The sequence below is a fragment of the Meles meles genome, chromosome 10 (genome assembly GCF_922984935.1).
Source record: "Meles meles chromosome 10, mMelMel3.1 paternal haplotype, whole genome shotgun sequence".
Classification (NCBI taxonomy): Eukaryota; Metazoa; Chordata; class Mammalia; order Carnivora; family Mustelidae; genus Meles; species Meles meles.
Genome location: NC_060075.1, coordinates 74,380,203 through 74,398,742, shown reverse-complemented (window position 1 = coordinate 74,398,742; position 18,540 = coordinate 74,380,203). Strand labels below are relative to the sequence as shown.

Sequence of the window (18,540 nt, the reverse complement as noted above, 5' to 3'; positions counted from 1 at the left end):
CTGGGTGGCTCAGTGGGTTAAGCCTCTGCCTTCGGCTCAGGTCATGATCCCAGGGTCCTGGGATCGAGCCCCACATGGGGATTCCTGCTCCGCAGGGAGCCTGCTTTCCTTCCTTTCTCCGCCTGCCTCTCTGCCTACTTGTGATCTCTGTCTGTCAAATAAATAAATAAAATCTTTTTTAAAAAAAAAAAAGCTACTTAAATTGCTAATTTATAAGAGATTTAAAAACTTTATATAAAAGCTATTCAAGGGGAAAAGTGTTTTTCAAGGGGCACCTGAATGGCTCATTTGGTTGTATAGCCAACTCTTGATTTCAGCTTCGGTCATGATCCTCGGGGTCTTAGGATCAAGCCCTGCATCAGGCTCCTCACTCACTGGGGAATCTACTTGAGATTCTCCCTCTCTCTCTGCCCTTCATCCTCCTGGTACACACGTGCTCACTCAGTGTCTCTCCGTCTCTCTCAAATAGTAAATTTTTTTAAAAAAATATTTTAAAACTTTTTTTTAAAGTTGTTCAAAATTAACTGTTAGATTTAAGATTATTGTAAAGATACAGCTTTTTAGATTTATAAGTTGGAATTTTTTGGCATCTGTTTCTGAATGCAAAATGTCATTAATGATTAGCTCCAAGTAGTAATCTTTGTTCTAAGTATCTTTCTCTGTCTTTTTAAGGAGAGCTCAATAAAGAGAAAGACAGAATTTTGGTAGCCGAAGGAGGCCTTGGTGGTAAATTATTCACTAATTTCTTACCACTGAAAGGCCAGAAACGAGTCATTCGCCTTGATCTAAAACTTATAGCTGATATAGGCCTAGTGGGGTAAGTATCATTTGTAGTTTTTTTTTTTAATTTGACAAATAGTTCATGAGTAAATATATGAGATAAATATGAATGGTAATTAGGGACCAGTCTCATTTATGGAATTTGTGTGTTGTTTGTATACTTTGAGGATGCTGCTAAATAAAGTTATTTTGACATTGCAAACATGGAGTTTTACAATTAGTATTTATTTATAAAAAGAAAGGAAGACCACAGCAATTGAGTAGTCTAATGGGAATGGTAAAGGTTGAATCAAGAAAGGAAATCAATCAAATGCAGTAGTATAGAAAGGTGAAAGACAATTACCAGATATTAAGGAATAAAATTAAATTCCAGACCACATTTTATGAAGTGTATAGGAGGAAGGAAAAAGAGAAAAAAATGCTTAAGATATGCCTACAAGTCTTTATAGAGGTATTGCTCTGTTGATCGGGTGGCTAACGGCCCATACAGACAGTCTCAGCCATCAGACTTAGATATTATTGAACACCAAGTTGGATCTCACTGTGACTGTTTCCCTGTCCTTCATGCTCTACTTACGATCTGTCCATTCTCAGTACTGCAGACCCCACAATGTTGTCTTCTTCTTTCACAGGCTTCCTTTGTTTCATCAAACAGTGCTGTGCTGGCTGTAGAGTTTGCAGTGCTGGCACCTGACTGAGGGGGACAGATAGCAAGCTAGAAAGTAGGTTAAGGAAGTGAAGACTTCAACTTTGCATTTCTTCTCTCCCTGTCTGCCTGCCCCCACCCCTTCAGCATTACGCAGAAGTAACATGAAAGACTTAAAGAGGTAGAGAACACTACCTATTGCTGGCTCTACTTCAGACTTCCAGTTCCATTCCGTGCCTTACATAGCTTCTTTTTAACTCTCTTTATCTACCACTCCAGCCACCTCACTGCTTCTTAAACAGAGTAATCAGTCTGAATCCCTCACTTCCTGTCATGCCCGTCTAGCTACTAGGTCTTAACAGCATTGGCTTAGAACTCATGAAGGCCTCATTCTTGCTGACATTATAACAGGGAAAGATGCGATCCTGGTGTTCAGGCTTGCCATTTGCATTTAGTCTTTTCCATAAAACATAGTTATCAGGCATAGTTTCTTTAATAACATTCATTTTTCACAATGTTGTAGGCTTAGTAAGGTTTTATGAACAAGACTGAGAATCTAGCCATTCGCAGTCTCATTCATTACAAAAATGTGTTTCAAATTCTGTGGAGACCTCAGCCTCACAAGGCTAAGTGGTAAAGGTGGGGTGAGGATGAGGGACTCCTGTAAGAGACTGGTTTAGAATCTCATATCCACTGGAGATCACCTAGAAGGTCTTGGGTAAGTTTTAGAATGTCTCTAAGCTTTTGTTTTCTCATTTTTAATAGTGGCTAGAGATGTTGCTAAAATGTGAACAAGATAACACATTTACAGCACAACACATGCGTTAGATTTATGAATGGGTAATGAATGATAGCTGCTAACATCATCATCATTACATTGCCAACATATTGGAGAGTACATATAGTGAAATACTATTAGAAGTGGATTTGATTCCTCAGAACCTTCAGAAGAAATCAATCTGCCTCCATCTTTATTTCAAAGTGCTATTTTCCAGAACCATGAGAGAATGAATTTCTTTGTTTTAAGCCACTCAATTTGTGTTACTTTGTTACAGCTGCCTTGAAAATTACTGTATTCCTTACTCTTCTCCCCTCTTAATATAGAATGTGCAACAGAAAAAAAAAAAGTGGATTTGATAATACAGTCAATAATTGATGCATCCAGTTTCTTTCTTTTTAAAGCATCAAGTTTCTTAAGTGCAATGCTTAATGTATATATTTTAATACTTTTAAATTAGGCAACTGTTCTTAAAAAGTTACTACTGTGAATACCAGCATAAACAGATAACCTGTTTTCTGGTTTCAGGAATGAACTGAACCTTAGAACTAAGGTGCTTATCACTAACGTATTTGTACTGCTGTTGTCAAATCTGATCTTTGCATAGGTTGGATTTCAGCCTCTAAAATTTTTATTAAGTACTTTTCAAGAAAATTTTCAATTATCATTTCTTCAACCATTAGCATCCTTTTTCTTCACATGATTTCAATTTCCTTGGAAATAGTGACTGGCACTTTTCCGCATTTAATACTGTTATGAAAATAGGATAATGGAAAGAAATAAGCAAGTCTAGTTAGGGATAATCATGAATAAAAATTACTGCAATTTGCATTTCAGAAAGTTAAAAGGACCTAGGTATAATGAGGTGTAAGATAATACTGTATTTAAAAAAAAAAAAAAGACAATACTTATTTCCATAGAAAAGTGAGTCATTGGGGCACCTGGGTGGCTCAGTGGGTTAAGCCTCTGCCTTTGGCTGAGGTCATGATTTCAGGGTCCTGGGATTGAGCCCTGCATCGCATCAGGCTCACTACTCAGCAGGGAGCCTGCTTCCCCGTTTCTCTGTCTCTCTGCCTGCCTCTCTGCCTACTTGTGATCTCTGTCTGTCAAATAAATAAATAAAATCTTTTAAAAAAGAAAAAAAAGGAAAGGGGCACGTGGGTGGCTTAGTTGGTTAAACCTCTGGCTTTGGCTCAGGTTATGATCTCAGGGTCCTGTCACTGAGCCCTGGATCAGGCTCCCTGCTCAGCAGGGAATTTGCTTCTCCCTCTCCCTTTGCCCCTCCCACCTTGCTTGGGCTCAGGTGTACTCTCACTCTCTCTCTCAAGTAAAATCTTTAAAATAAAATTTCAGGGATAATAACTGCGGTGTTTAAAGTTTTCCAAAGTTAGACAAATAATAAATGCTAAAAGAAAATTTTCTTAAAGGAAAAGTATCTATTAATTTCACCACCTTGGAGTGACTGTTAATGTTGGTTTATGTCCTTCTAGCTGCATACATTTTTTTGCAATGTTATTTTTAATAGTAAAAAATTGGAGATAACCTACATGCCTAACAATAGGAAATTAAGTAAATTACAGTGTGCCCTTGAAAAGTATTCACCTTATATTACTCAGTTTAAAAAGCAGGCCAACCAACTATGAAGTAATCTTTCAGGAAAAAAAAAAAATCAAAACTGAACCTGATCAAGGCTTTATCTCAAACTAACAATTTATAGAAAAACTGGGGCAAAGGAGCATGCTAAAGGACATCATGGGGGTGTCATCAAAAAAAAAAAAATATCCAGACTATGGGAAAGAAATGCTATAGGACAAATGACCCAGTTTCCTTAAAAATAAAATTGCAGCAACACCTGGGTGGCTCAGTCAGTTAAGTGCCCAACTTGATTTCCACTAAGGTCATGGTGTCCGTGTCCTGGGATCAAGCCCCCTGTAGGTCTCCACACTCAGCGGGGAGTCTGCTTGAGGATTCTCTCTCTCCCCAACCCCTCACCCTACTTGCACTTGTAGCGCACACCGGCTCTCTCTTTCTTCCTCAAATAAACTTTAAAAAAAAATTTGAATTAAATTACAAAGAGAAAATAAAATGGGGGAGATCTTTACCAAAAGAAATTTTAAGGGATACATTAACCAGTTGTAATACACAGACCTTAGTTGAGTCCCTGTACAAACCAACTTTAAAAGAAGTATTGGGAATGTGTAAATTGTTGAAGGTAGGTGATTGCTAAACGAGATTCATTACTTCTCTCTACTTTTATATACATTTGGAAATATAGTATAAAACATATTAAAGAAAATTTATAAAGCTATATAAGCAATATTTTGTCATTGTTTGGCTAGAATTAGTGGATTGTTGGTATTTTTATTAGTTTCTTTTTGGTTTTCTATGATTTGCAGGCTTTTTAAAGATAATTGAATTGGGGGCGCCTGGGTGGCTTAGTGGGTTAAAGCCTCTGCCTTCGGCTCAGGTCATGATCCCAGGGTCCTGGGATCGAGCCCCACATCAGGCTCTCTGCTCCGTGGAGAGCCTGCTTCCTCCTCTCTCTCTGCCTGCCTCTCCACCTGCTTGTGATCTCTGTCTGTCAAATAAATAAATAAAATCTTTAAAAAAAAAAAAAGATAATTAAATTATACTCCCAATACTAAAACATCTCTAGTGTCCAGCATAAATTTATCTTTATTTTTTTCCTATGTATATTTCATTCACATTTTTCAGGATTATTATTTTTTAAAAATATATATATATTTGACAGAGAAAGACACAGCGAGAGAGGGAACACAAGAAGGGGGAGCAGGAGAGGGAGAAGCAGGCCTCCCAACAAGCAGGGAGCCCAATGCAGGGCTCGATCTCAGGACTCCGGGATCATGACCCGAGCCGAAGGCAGACACTTAATGACTGAGCTACCCAGGCGGCCCCGTTCAGGATTTTTTTTTTTTTTTAAGATTTTATTTATTTGTCAGAGAGAGAGAGAGAGACAGAGAGAGCGAGCACTGGCAGGCAGAGGCAGAGGGAGAAGCAGGCTCCCTGCAGAGCAAGGAGCCCCATGTGGGACTCGATCCCAGGACGCTGGGATCATGACCCGAGCCAAAGGCAGCTGCTTAACCAACTGAGCCACCCAGGTGTCCCCAGGATTATTTTTAATTTATAGTCTGTTTTTATTCCCAGGGATATTCAAGAAATGTACTTCCTGATATGTTAGGAATTCAGAGATAATCGAGTATTGTTAACAATACTAATATTTGTTTTAATTCATTACATTATTTTTTCATTTCAGATTCCCAAATGCTGGAAAATCCTCTTTGCTAAGTCAGGTTTCTCATGCAAAACCTGCAATTGCAGATTATGCATGTAAGTATCATTTGTTGTGTATTTTAATGTGTGGAGGTAAATTTTTAAAGACTTATCTTTCTTTGTATTTGAATAAAGTGACAACTCTGAGGTAGCCTTAGTTTGAAAACTTGGCTGCCAGCATACATGCATTTCCCATTAATCCTTGAAATCTCTTTAGCCCTCCACAAAGTTTCTACTACTTGTTAGATACTTGCTTCTTTGCATTTATTTCTCCTTTGTATAATCACTTATTTGATTTAGTTGTGATTTTCTGAGCACCTACCCTTTATCAAGCAGTGTTCTTTCATTCATTTAGCAAGTATTTATTTCTGTGAACTGCAGTGGGTTCTGCAGAAACAGATACTGTTCTGACTCTTACTGAGCTTACAGACTAGTAGGGGAGGGCATATATATCACACCTGACTATTAGAGAATATATTATAATTCTGTGAAAGAGTGTCAGTAGCTGCTTTAAACTTTGGGAAGGTGTGATGCTAGGGCTGAGGTATGAAGAATACTTGCATTAATCAGTGACAGACAGTGGATGTGAAAGGTGCTTCCGTCAGAGGAAGTAGTATTGTACACAAAGGATCTCTGGTGGCAGGGAGATCTGTGTGTCTAGAGAACATGTAATAAGGGAAAGAGGGAATTGATGAGGCAGGAGATGTAAGTAGAAACTCTATCATATAGACCAGGTAGGCTTTGCTCTTTATATCTAAAGAGCAGCTCATAGCCTTTTAATCAAAGGATAAAATGATTAGATTGCTTTTCAAAAAGATCTCTCCACATGTGATGTCGAAAATAGGATGGTGTGGGGGTCCTTAATGGGTCTGGGAAGAATAGTTAGGTTATTGCAGTAGCTAGATGAAATATAATGATGCCTAGACCACGTAATGAATAAATGTGATAGAATCTCTGTCATCATTAAATAAAAAGATATAGAAACATCCATTGACCTGGAAAATGCAATTAAGCCATTCTAAAATTAAACTCTGATGAAGTAGAGTTAATTTGGGTCTAATTGCTATAAATTACGTGACCAATATTTATTGTTAAAGTACAGGGACTCTTGAGAAGGAAAGAGCTAGAAAAGTTCAGAGTCATAGGAAAGAGGCTAGTGCAGAATCGATAAGGCTTGAGGATAAGTGAATGAGAAAGGACTAAACAAATTTCACCCACAGATCCAGTGATAGAAACCTAAATTCTGTTCTACCCAGCAGCACCTTTATCATGCTCCTTAAAGTACAGCCAAAGAACTTTGAAGCCCACTGATTAGATTAGCTGTATCCCTATGCAGATTATAATTGTATTTTCCATTCCAACAAATGAGAATATAACCTGAATTAAATTGTTTACCAAAAAAAAGTATTATTTATTTTATACATAATGGTAAGACAGTTTTGAGAGTACCAGCCTTATTCTAGCCTAGATTTATTTTTTCTTTTAGTTACAACATTAAAGCCTCAACTTGGAAAGATTATGTATGATGATTTCAAACAGGTGAGTATTTTTAAAGACATTGGGCTAGAAGTGCTTTTGATGCTTGGGCTGTGTAATATTTGATTGTTTCTGTGGTGTTGGGGGAAAAGTAGCAGAATTTTGTTTTTGGTAAATGAGACCATGATCGAATCAATTCTGCTGAGCACGATCATAGTAGAATATCATATGAAAATATAACTTTTTGTCCTTCCAAAGTTTAGGTCCAGTTTATCGTTATAGCATAGAATCATCTTTATCTCTTTGATCTCTGTTTGTTCTCATTGCATTATTTTACTGCTATATTTGATTATGGATTTTTGTTCCTAAAAACATTTTCTAAAGTTTATGGAATTTATTTTATTCCAACTTTCTCTTTCTAAAACAAATTTTTTTTAATTGCATGGGATTCTGATCTAGCTACTAAAACTTATTTTTCCTTAATAAGGAATAACTATAGATCTTTTGAATAATTAGAGTGAAAACAAATAACAAAGAAAGTAACAAATTTTTTTAAATATATAATGTATGACAAGCATTTATGCTTCTTGGTATTTACACAAATGCAACATACACACAAAAACCTGCACATGGATGTTCATAACAGCCTTGTTCAGAAGTGCCAAAACTTGGAAGCTACCAAGATGTCCTTCAGTAGATGAATAGATAAATAAACTGTGGTAATAAGGGAATATTATCTAACACTAAAAAGAATTGAGCTGTGAAGGCATGAAAAGGTATGGAAGAACTTAAATGCATATTCCTAAGGGAAAGAAGCCAATCTGAAAAGGCTACATACTGTATGGTTCTAACTATGTCATAGTCTAGAAAAAGGCAAAACTATGGACATGACAAAAAGATCAGTGGTTTCCAAGGATTAAGGGGAAAGAAAGGATGACCAAAAGAGCACAGAGGACTTTTAGGGCAGTGAAACCATTCTGTATGATACCATAATGGTGGGTACATGATGATACACATTTGTCAAAGCCAGTAGAATGCACAACACCAAGAGTGAACCCTAAGGTAAAGTATGGATTTAAGGTGATGATATATCAATGACACATAAAAGATTATATTCATTTATATAAGTTATTTAACAGTAGAAAAATTTTTAAAACTTCATTATATAGAATAAGTAAAATTATAAATAACTTGAATATGGAGAACAATATTTCGAAGAAAAGAGAACACTGTAAATTTTAAGGGAAACTTAATTCTCAGTTGCAGAATTCTCAGATGGAGAACCCGCCAACATGAAAAAAATATTTTCAGGACATGAAACTTTGTTGTATTTTGTCTGTGTGACTGCTTTGTCACATAGCCACAGTTTCCTTTAAAATTGTGAAATCCTATCCACAGGGGCAGTGTATGAAGAGCAGTGCTTCTTAGCCCTTACTGCACATCCAGTTCGAATTAACTGGATGGCTTCAGAACAACATGATAAATGAAACCTAGGCGCCAGAGATTTGAAACCACATTCCTTGGGGTAGGGCCTAGGTATCTCTACTTTATAAAATATCCCTGGGTGTTTCTAATGTGCAGTGAGGTTTGAAAACCACAAAGGTGGACTAATAGTTAATAACTTACCATTTCAAAAAGGAGTTATAAGAACCTTTTCTCCTGGGGCGCCTAGGTGGCTCAGTTGGTTAAGCAGTTGCCTTCGGCTCAGGTCATGATCCCAGGGTCCTGGGATCGAGCCCCACATCGGGCTCTCCGCTGAGCATGGAGCCTGCTTCCCCCTCTCCCTCTGCCTGCCGCTCTGCCTACTTGTGATCTCTATCTCTCTGTTGAATAAATAATAGAAATCTTTAAAAATATATATATTAAAAAAATTTTTAAAAAAAGAACTTTTCTCCTTTACTTTTCAAAAATGGTCAGTAGTCCTCCTGGTAGAACACAAACAGAAAAGGAACAGTGGTGCCACATACTCAATTACATGTGGAATTTAAAACTCGAAACTACAAAGCTGTAAGTCTATGTCTGCTGAATTACTATCCTTCTATACTTTTAAGAATTCAGAAAGTTGAAATTCTGTGACAGGTTCATGTTGAACAATATAATCGATGGAATTCTAAAGAGTACTTATGTGATTAATAAATGTTAAACTAATCCCTAGAATTCTTAGATTGTTAGATTAGTAAGTAAAAATGGGACTCTAATTTCTGATAACAAATGGTTTTGATTCTTAATGTCTTGGCTTTATAAATATGCAGTGATAATCACAAATTAGTAACTGTATTTGAAATATGAAAATTTGGGGATGTAATTATTTTCTTTTTTTTATTAAACCATTTAATTTTGTATTAGATATCAGTAGCTGATCTTCCTGGTTTAATAGAAGGAGCACATATGAACAAAGGAATGGGCCATAAATTCCTCAAGCATATAGAAAGAACCAAACAACTACTGTTTGTTGTAAGTCATATGTGTACCAATGTATGTTCAAATGAATGTGAAAATCAATGTATTTAGTTTTTCTAGAAATTCTTTATAATAAGAAGATTAAAAGATAAGTTACTATCACATGTTATTCCACTAAGTGTTTAAATGGGAGTCAAATATAGTAAGTAATCTTCATTTATAATATAGAGTAGAGGTGGCATGACTATATCAGATGTAAGTTTGGCCATACTTATCAAGGTTTAATTCTTTAAGGTTGTCAGCATACTGTTACGCTATTATATAGTATCTCTTTCCTACTTCATTGATGGTGTTGGAGCTATATATTAGATTGTATCTCATACAAATTGTTTTATCTATACTAGTTTCTTATTTCATTAATATTATAATTCATCAGAATAATTATGGCTGCCTTGACACCACAGTTTCTCTTACTCATTTTGAACTACTGAATTAACAATAATGTATAGATTGAGAAATTATTTTTAACTTGAGAAAGTAAAACATTTCAAAACAGAAATTTGTAGCTGTTGTTATGTTAAAAACTGTCTCTTTCCATCTTTTTTTTAGGTCGATATTTATGGATTTCAGCTTTCTTCCCAAACTCAATACAGAACTGCCTTTGAAACCATAATATTGCTTACAAAAGTAGGTTTTCTGTTTTACTGTGTTCTGCATTTGGTCTGACATGTAGGCATATAGAACTGTATTAAATAACAGATAATTATAATAAATACATATTCTACCTCTACTTTTTGAAGCTTTGATGTCAAGGAATCATCTAAACTTGCTTTCTCCAGTTCTTTTTTTTTTTTTTTTAAAGATTTTATTTATTTATTTGACAGAGAGAGGTCACAAGTAGACAGAGAGGCAGGCAGAGAGAGAGGGAGGGAAGCAGGCTCGCTGCCGAGCAGAGAGCCCGATGCGGGACTCGATCCCAGGACCCCGAGATCATGACCTGAGCTGAAGGCAGCGGCTTAACCCACTGAGCCACCCAGGCGCCCATCTTTCTCCAGTTCTTTGTTAACCCATGCTTCAACCTATTACAACCAATGAAATCCTCCTTTATTTTAAATCCCTATTACATACTTCTCAGACTTTATTCTTGCTTGAACTTTTATTCCTACTTTTTAGACTATTTCTCAGTCTATTTTTTTTAAAGATTCTTTTTATTTATTTGACAGAGAGAAAGATCACAAGTAGGCAGAGCAGCAGGCAGAGAGAGAGGGGAGGGGAAGCAAGCTCCACGCTGAGCAGGGAACCTGATGCAGGACTTGATCCCAGGACCCTGAGATCATGACCTGAGTCAAAGGCAGAGGCTTAACCCACTGAGCCACCCAGGCACCCCTTGGTTATTTTTTTTTTTTTTTAAGAAGATTTTATTTATTTGAGAGAGAGTATGAGTGGGGTAAGGGGCAGAGGGAGAAGCAGGCTCTCCATTGAGTAAGGAGCCTAATGTGGGGCTGGATCCTGGGAATCTAGGATCATGACCTGAGCCGAAGGCAGATGTTTAACCAACTGAGCCACCCTGGCGCCCCTCAGTCTATATTTTTGCTTTTTTCTGTTCATTCCTTAGGTAGCATTCAGTTACAGTTAATACACTGATGACTGCCAGATCTTTCTGATATCTACGTCTTCTGGTCTTGCTTTAGACCAGCTACCTAATGAGTATCTTTCACTGACTGTCCCATTACGTTCTCAAACTTAATATGCATACAACTGAACTTTACTGGTTTTGTAAACCAGAATCCTGGGTGTTAGTCTCACTTCTTTCTTTCTCACCACCTGCATTAAGCCCTATCAGTTCCATATCTTAAATCTCTGAAATTCATCTACGTGTCTTCATCCACACTGTTAAAATCATCAGCCCTCCTCACTAGAATGTTTTAAGTATTCCTATGTTATCACATTGCTTCCAGTCTCACTTCTCTTCAGTACATTTTTTTAAATTGAAATGTAGTTGACACACAAAGTTACAGTATTTTCAGGTATGTACAACAGAGTGATTCAGTAACTCTATCTACATCTATGTTCTATGTTCTACTATATTATATAGTAGAATATAATATATAGATATAACTACATCTATGTTCTTCATCTATGTTCTACATCTCTGTTCGCCACAGGTGTACCTACCATCCATCACCACAAAATGCTATTATAATACCATTCTCTAGGGGCGCCTGGGTGGCTCAGTGGGTTAAAGTGTCTGTCTTCAGCTCAGGTCATGGTCCTGGGGTCCTGGGATCGAGCCCCGCATCTGGCTCTCTGCTCAGCGGGGAGCCTGCTTCCCCATCTTTCTCTCTCTGCCTGCCTCTCTGCCTACTTGTGATCTCTGTTTGTCAAATAAATAAATAAAATCTTTAAAAAATAATAATAATACCATTCTCTAGTACATTTTTTTTTAAATGTGGCAGCTAGAGTTGTATTTGTGAAAGCACCAAGATAATGCTTGTTCTTTGCTTAAAATACTTCAGTGGGGTGCCTGGGTGGCTCAGTCAGTAAAGCCTCTGCCTTAGGCTCAGGTCATGATCTCAGGGTCTTGGGAGCAAGCCCCACATCAGGCTCTCTGCTCACTAGGGAGCCAGTTTCAACCTCTCCGTCTGCCTGCCAATCTGTCTAATTATGCACTCTCTTTCCCTCTCTCAAATAAATAAATAAAATATTTTTAAAAAATAAAACACTTCAGTGACTCCCCCCCTGTTGTTAGGTTGAAGTCTTACCCTGAACATGGTTTTTGAATCTGGCAAGGGTTGGCTCCTACCTAGCAGTTCATCTCTGCCCTTCCTGCCCCACTTTTTATTCTTAGCCACATGATTTCTCTCTAACACAGCATGATGTTGCTTACCTCCAGGACTTCTTATATCTTATATCCTTGTCACATTTTTCCTGTGAGCATTTGAATATGGGTTTTTGTATGGACATGTTTTCATTTCCCTTGGGCATATATACCTAGAAGTAGAATTGCTAGGTAATATGGTCAGGCAATGTTTAACACTTTGAGGACCTGCCAGAATTTTAGAGTGGCTGCACCATTGTACTACTTTATAATTGTACTAGCAAGGTATGTGAGGGTTCTAGTTTTTCTACAAGAATGCCAAAACTTGTTCCTTTGTCTGTGTTTTTTATTTTTATTTTTTATTTTTATTTTTATTATTTTTTTTAAAGATTTTATTTATTTATTTAACAAAGAGGGAGAGAGAGAGATCACAAGTAGGCAGAGCAGCAGGCAGAGAGAGAGAGGGAAGCAGGCTTCCCGCTGAGCAGAGAGCCTGATGCGGGGCTCGATCCCAGGACCATGGGATCAGAACCCGTGCTAAAGGCAAAGGCTTTAACCCACTGAGCCACCCAGGCACCCCTGTGTTTTTTATTTTTAGTTATCCTAGTAAGTGAGGTGGTATTTCATTATGGTTTTGACCTGGGTTTCTCTAGTGACTAATGATGTTGAGCATCTTTTCATATGTTTATCAGCCATTTTTATGTCTTTGAAGAAATGTCTGTTCACATTCTTGGTGCATTTTTTAAGTTGGATTACTTATCTTTTTTTTTTGTTGAGTTGTAAGAGTTCTGTATATTTTGGACATAAGTCCCTTATCAGGTACATGTCTTGTAAATATTTCTCCCATTTCTTTTGTCTTCACTTTTGTTGTTTGTTTGTTTATTTTTAAGATTTTATTTATTTATTTCAGAGAGAGTGAGTGCATGAGCAGGGGAAGGGGCAAAGGGAGAGGGAGAAACAGACTCCCCACTGAGCAGGGAGGCTGACAGGAGGTTCCATCCCAGGAACCTGAGATCATGACCTTAGCCAGAGGCAGATACTTACCCACTGAGCCATGCAGGTGCCCTTGTCTTCATTTTCTTTATATTATTTGAAGCACAAAGGTTTACATTTTAATGAAGTTCTTTTTGTCTATTTTTGTCTTTTGCTTGTGCATTGGTGTCACAGCTAAGAAACCATTGCCTAATCTATGGTCATGAAAATTTACTCCTAAGCACACTTACTTTTTCTAAGAATAATATAAATATAGCATTAGATTGTTACTATTTACTTCTGAATTTTATCAGTGTGTTTAATAGAAGTCTAGATATCTGTATTTGGCCCTATGTACAAATCACTGTGTCTCTAAGATGTCATTTGAATTAAAATATATTAACATGGGACCTAACCAGTGAGCATTTTATGAATTTTCTTTGTCATTTAGTTTTGTGGCTGTTGTGGTCTATTGAATTTCAGAAATGTCAGTGGGCTTTAGATTACCCAGGCCTACAAAGTAAAGAAAGATATTACCAAATAGGTAATCTATATATTTATTTTAATAAAATTACTTGGTTTTTCTTTTCTTTTTTTTTTTTTTTAAAGGAATTGGAGTTGTACAAAGAGGAACTTCAGACAAAACCTGCACTTCTGGCAGTTAATAAAATGGACTTGCCAGGTGCTCAGGATAAATACCATGTACTGATGAATCAACTCCAGAATCCTAAAGGTAAACCCATTTGTTCATTTAATGCCAATTTAATGATTAGCTATTGCATGCAGAAAGTGCTAAGTGGTGTAATCAATGCAAAAGAAAACTGACAGTTGCTACTCTTAAAAAAACTATGAAGAAAGAACACGTTAATATGAAACTTTAAATAACATTGTAGCATAATACTCATCAAGTTTCAGAACTGTGATATGGACAGTAAGTTAGCAGAGACAAAAGGAAAAGTCGGGCTTCATGAAGAAGTAAAATTTAAACTAGGCCCTTAAAGAGTTAATGGGAGTTGGATCAGAAGAGAAGAAAGTCAACATCTACCTATAAATTCTTTTACTTTAACATACTTCACAAGTTCTAGACCTTCATTCCCCTAATACATTAAATTCCCCTAATACAATAAATTTAAAACCAGAGCAAATAGTTCTAAAGAGGTATGTATCTTTGCAATGCCAGCAAAGTACCCTGAAGAGTCCTAATCTTCTAAAAAGAACTTAAGTACCTACATATGTGTGACATAGAATAATAATGCTGTTGTTGGAAAAGGATTTATTTGTTTGAAATTTGTTCCTAAATGGACCACTTCGTGTAAAGGAATTTAAAGGGACTCTCCAGTTTTGAATATTGACCTTTGCAGAACACTTCCTATCCTACAGTAATGATGTTTTCATTTTTCTGAGTCTAGTAGAGGAGAAAAAGTCAGGTGGATAGAAGGTGGCTAATGTGTTTTTAAATGGTACTAATTCCCTGTTTTTATCCTTTTATAGAAATGGGGAAAATAAGTTATAGTATACTGGGGCTATCACACAGCACCAGAAGATCCTTTCTCCCTTACAGAAATCTTTCCCCTACATAATTTACGTATTGGAGCTGTCCTTGAGTTAATAAATTACTTTCAGGATATAAATATTCCTGGAACTACTGAGTACTCTTTATTCTATAATGTCACTTGCTTTATGAGGTCATTAGATCTATTTGCTAGTTGGTCTTGCAGAAAAGGGAATTTACGGAGGAGGTGTCAAAAGGGAGAGTAACTCAAGAGTTTGTGCTATTTTGGTCTGTCATAAAACAAAATACAGTGCCCTCAGTGATAATTCCTGAGTTAACATCTTTGGCCTTCCTTGTGGCTGTTCGACTCTCACAAATGAAGTTCCATATTTACTTGTCCAGTCTCTTTCAGTCCAGCCTTTCCAGTGCATATCCATGTTAACCCATCCCATCAGTGTGCCTCTCCCTTCCCATTGTCTCGAAGGCAGAGAAGAGGAAAAAGTAATATAATAGCTGTCAGCCCCTGTGGGGTGATAGATTGAACTCATCTGAAATGATATCCCATTAAAATGTCCCCACACCCCTTTCAATTTTAGTACAGCTTTAGTACAGCTCCAACGCCAGAGATAATAAGCCTGTAGTTTAGGGCAGCTAAAGGCCACCTTGTATTGAGGCAAGTTACAAAATCCCAATCATGAATGATGTTATTTTTATACATACGTCTTTTAGAAAATCTGTGTGGCCTGACTTCATTGAGCTCCTCCAGAAAAAGCAAATTTTTTGCTTCTGTAAATAAAGCATGTATGATTTATCTTTTATTTTTACTTAATTTGGTTTAAAATATATTCATCCAAAAAATATTTGCTAAGCACCTATCATGTGCTTAGAATCTTGCCATTGTCATTTGTAAAAACAAAAGTTTCTGAGAGGTTATTAATGAGGGAAGGAAAAAATTAATAATACTAGTTTTTACTACCTTGATTCATAAACCTCTAATATAGTTTTAATTTACTTTCAAAGACAATGAAAATCAGCTTAGTTTTGTGTTCCTTGTTTCAGATTTTCTGCATCTATTTGAAAAAAACATGATTCCAGAGAGGACCATGGAGTTCCAACATATCATCCCCATCTCTGCAATTACAGGAAAAGGAATTGATGAATTAAAGAACTGTATAAGAAAATCTCTAGATGAACATGCCAATCAGGAAGATGATGCATATCATAAGAAACAGTTGCTTAATTTACAGATTTCCAGTACAATATCTTATAGTGAGCCACCACCAAAAAATTGTCATTAGCCCCAGATAGATGTAATTTAAATCTATTAAAAATGATACTGAGGGGCACCTGGGTGGCTCAGTGGGTTAAGCCTCTGCCTTCGGCTCAGGTCATGATCTCAGGGTTCTGGGATCAAGCCCTGTGTCGGGCTCTCTGCTCTGCGGGGAGCCTGCTTCCCCCTCTCTCTCTGCCTGCCTCTCTGCCTACTTGTGATGTTTCTCTCTGTCAAATAAATAAATTAAATATTTTTTAAAATTAAAAAAAAATTTTAAATGATACTGAAATTATATTCATTTGAAAGTTTTTCTACAGACATGTATTCTTTAGAAGGTTAGTTATTACTAACCTTCTGCTATAAATGCCATCATTCAAGAACCATACCTTCTTGTTTTGTAGTTAAGTGTATAGATAATAAAAAACTAACACCTAGAAATGACAACTTATATTTTATGGCCAATCCACCCATAATAAAATCCTCTGATATTCCTGTAGTTATGACATCTCTAGTGAGATCATTTATATATATATAAACAGAAGAGCATTCTCTAGAATATTATTCAAATGAGCAACCAGGTTTTGTTTGTTTTTGAGTCTGTCGTATACCTGGTTCTACTAATTATATAATAGTTACCTTTTTTGGAAAACTTCAAAACCCGAAATTTTAACGTATTTTCAGTAATAATAAAGATCACTGATAATATTTAACAGAAACCAGCAGGTAGATGATTATAGTTTCAGCTTTTGGAAAATTTTCTTTCTTAATTATAAATCTTTTTTCCTGCTTTGGAGCAGTTTGGTATATGTCTCATTTTCTTGCACTCAAATCTGTCTTGTTTTCATATTTTGGTAAAGAGAAGTAATAGGAAGTGCAGATTTGAAACAATATTATCAATCATCAGTATATTGATATTAAAATTTCTAAATTTCTGTGTTTTAGAAATACAAATTGGACATTTTCTCTTCATTAGTTTTATTATAAAATATATGTGTTCATTGTAAGAAATAAAACATAAACCACCCAAAAGCATATAAAGGAAAAAAACTTCCCATCTTCCTGCATGGGCCCTCTCATCCTTCCCAGAGAAAACCACTGTTAATAATTTCTTATTTCCAGCAGAATTTTTTAATTCATTTATCTTTTTACTCAAATGAATTCATTATATAAACCTTTTCTGAGTTGGGTTTTTTGTTGTTGTTTAAATAGTAGCAAGTTAATGAGCTTTTAAAATTAATTCTTCAAAGCTGCTTTTAAATTATTAGAAATTTTTTTGGAATTTAAGCCTCAGTGAAGCCTTTACATGTGGTTATAAGTATTACGTAAAAATCATGTCAGTATTGTTCTCCTTAAATTTCTTCTGATGTGACAATGTGAATGAATGTTTACAAGTATTATTTCACTTTTATTTGTTATGTTTTCTGTTCTCCACTCCCACCTCCCATTCAGGGCCCCAGATCAATGGCTTTTTTGTATTTCTTTTTCCTTCATTGCACAGGTATTTATTGAGTGTCTCCCATCTGTCAGGCACTGTGCAAGGCACAGCGTGTACAGTGTTGAAGACAGGACCTGCTGCCCTTATGGACCTCACATTCAATAGCAGAAACTGCAGGGGGTTAGAATATTTTGGTCCTGCTTTATAGCAAAGAAGTAAGAGTGAGGAGAGCATTCGGAATTTGAACATCTGTACTGATCATTCTGATCATGTTTCATTTTGGGTATGCTTTATGTTTATAACTTTGGTATCGTTTTTCTCTTAACTTATATTATTTCCTAAATATATAGAAGTAGCAATGTGAGGACAGTTTCATCAGGTGAATTTCTGAAGTTCTGACACCATAATCTTATTTTCTGCTGTGGCAAAGGATAGTAGATATGTGCTGAGAATTAAGAGGAATTACATCTTATTTGTTAGTAATGGCCAGGTCACTACTCTACAACTAAATGAAGCATTGTGTTATGTAACTCACTAAATGTTCCATGGTTTATATTTTCTAGTTAATGAAAGTTGATAGTTGATTTTTATTCTAAACAGGAGAAAATCTGGATCCCTTTTTATTTTACAAAAAATACATTTTAAGAACTTAAAGATTTATTTTGAAATACATTAACATCTCAGATGCCATTTATTTTGTCCTTAAGCAAGATTTTTTCATTTTTGCCTTTCAAAATATATATACTTTTTGAAAGACTTAATTTTTATATTACTGAATAGCCAAGGTATCAGTGTGCTGCGTATACTAAATTTTTACCAAGTCCCAGTAGTTCTTGAAGAACTTGTGTCAGATTGATTTACCATCATGAATTACAAGCCAGATACTGTCAGGTATTAAGTGTATTATACTGTGAAGCTGGATTCGTGCTTCGAAGATTTCACCTATGAATAAAAATGTTCCCAAAATACATTGTTATTTTTGCAATATATATCCATATTATTCGTATCATAGCAAAATGAACTTTATAGAAAATTAATGTTTTTGTTTAGATTTTATTTATTTTAGAGAGCATGAGTGAGCATGCATGGGGAGAGGGGTAGAAGGAGAGGGAGAAAGAAGGACAAGCAGACTCTGCACTGAGGGCAAAGCCCTGTGTGGGGCTCTGTCTCACAACCCTG

General features: G+C 36.1%; 1 protein-coding gene across 2 annotated transcripts in view; it reads left to right on the top strand.

Moving 5' to 3' along the window:
• Positions 1 to 16,093, top strand: part of GTPBP10 (GTP binding protein 10) — a 28,989-nt gene extending 12,896 nt beyond the window's left edge. The window contains exons 4-10 of one of the 2 annotated variants that reach the window (XM_046019948.1): positions 673 to 817; positions 5,479 to 5,552; positions 6,982 to 7,034; positions 9,318 to 9,425; positions 9,981 to 10,058; positions 13,771 to 13,894; positions 15,713 to 16,093. In XM_046019948.1, the coding sequence (XP_045875904.1) occupies positions 673 to 817; positions 5,479 to 5,552; positions 6,982 to 7,034; positions 9,318 to 9,425; positions 9,981 to 10,058; positions 13,771 to 13,894; positions 15,713 to 15,951 (821 nt within the window). In that variant the 3' untranslated portion in view covers positions 15,952 to 16,093. The remainder of the gene's footprint in view (positions 1 to 672; positions 818 to 5,478; positions 5,553 to 6,981; positions 7,035 to 9,317; positions 9,426 to 9,980; positions 10,059 to 13,770; positions 13,895 to 15,712) is intronic. The other variant, XM_046019949.1, reaches the window with a different exon arrangement.
• Positions 16,094 to 18,540: the final 2,447 nt, after the last annotated feature.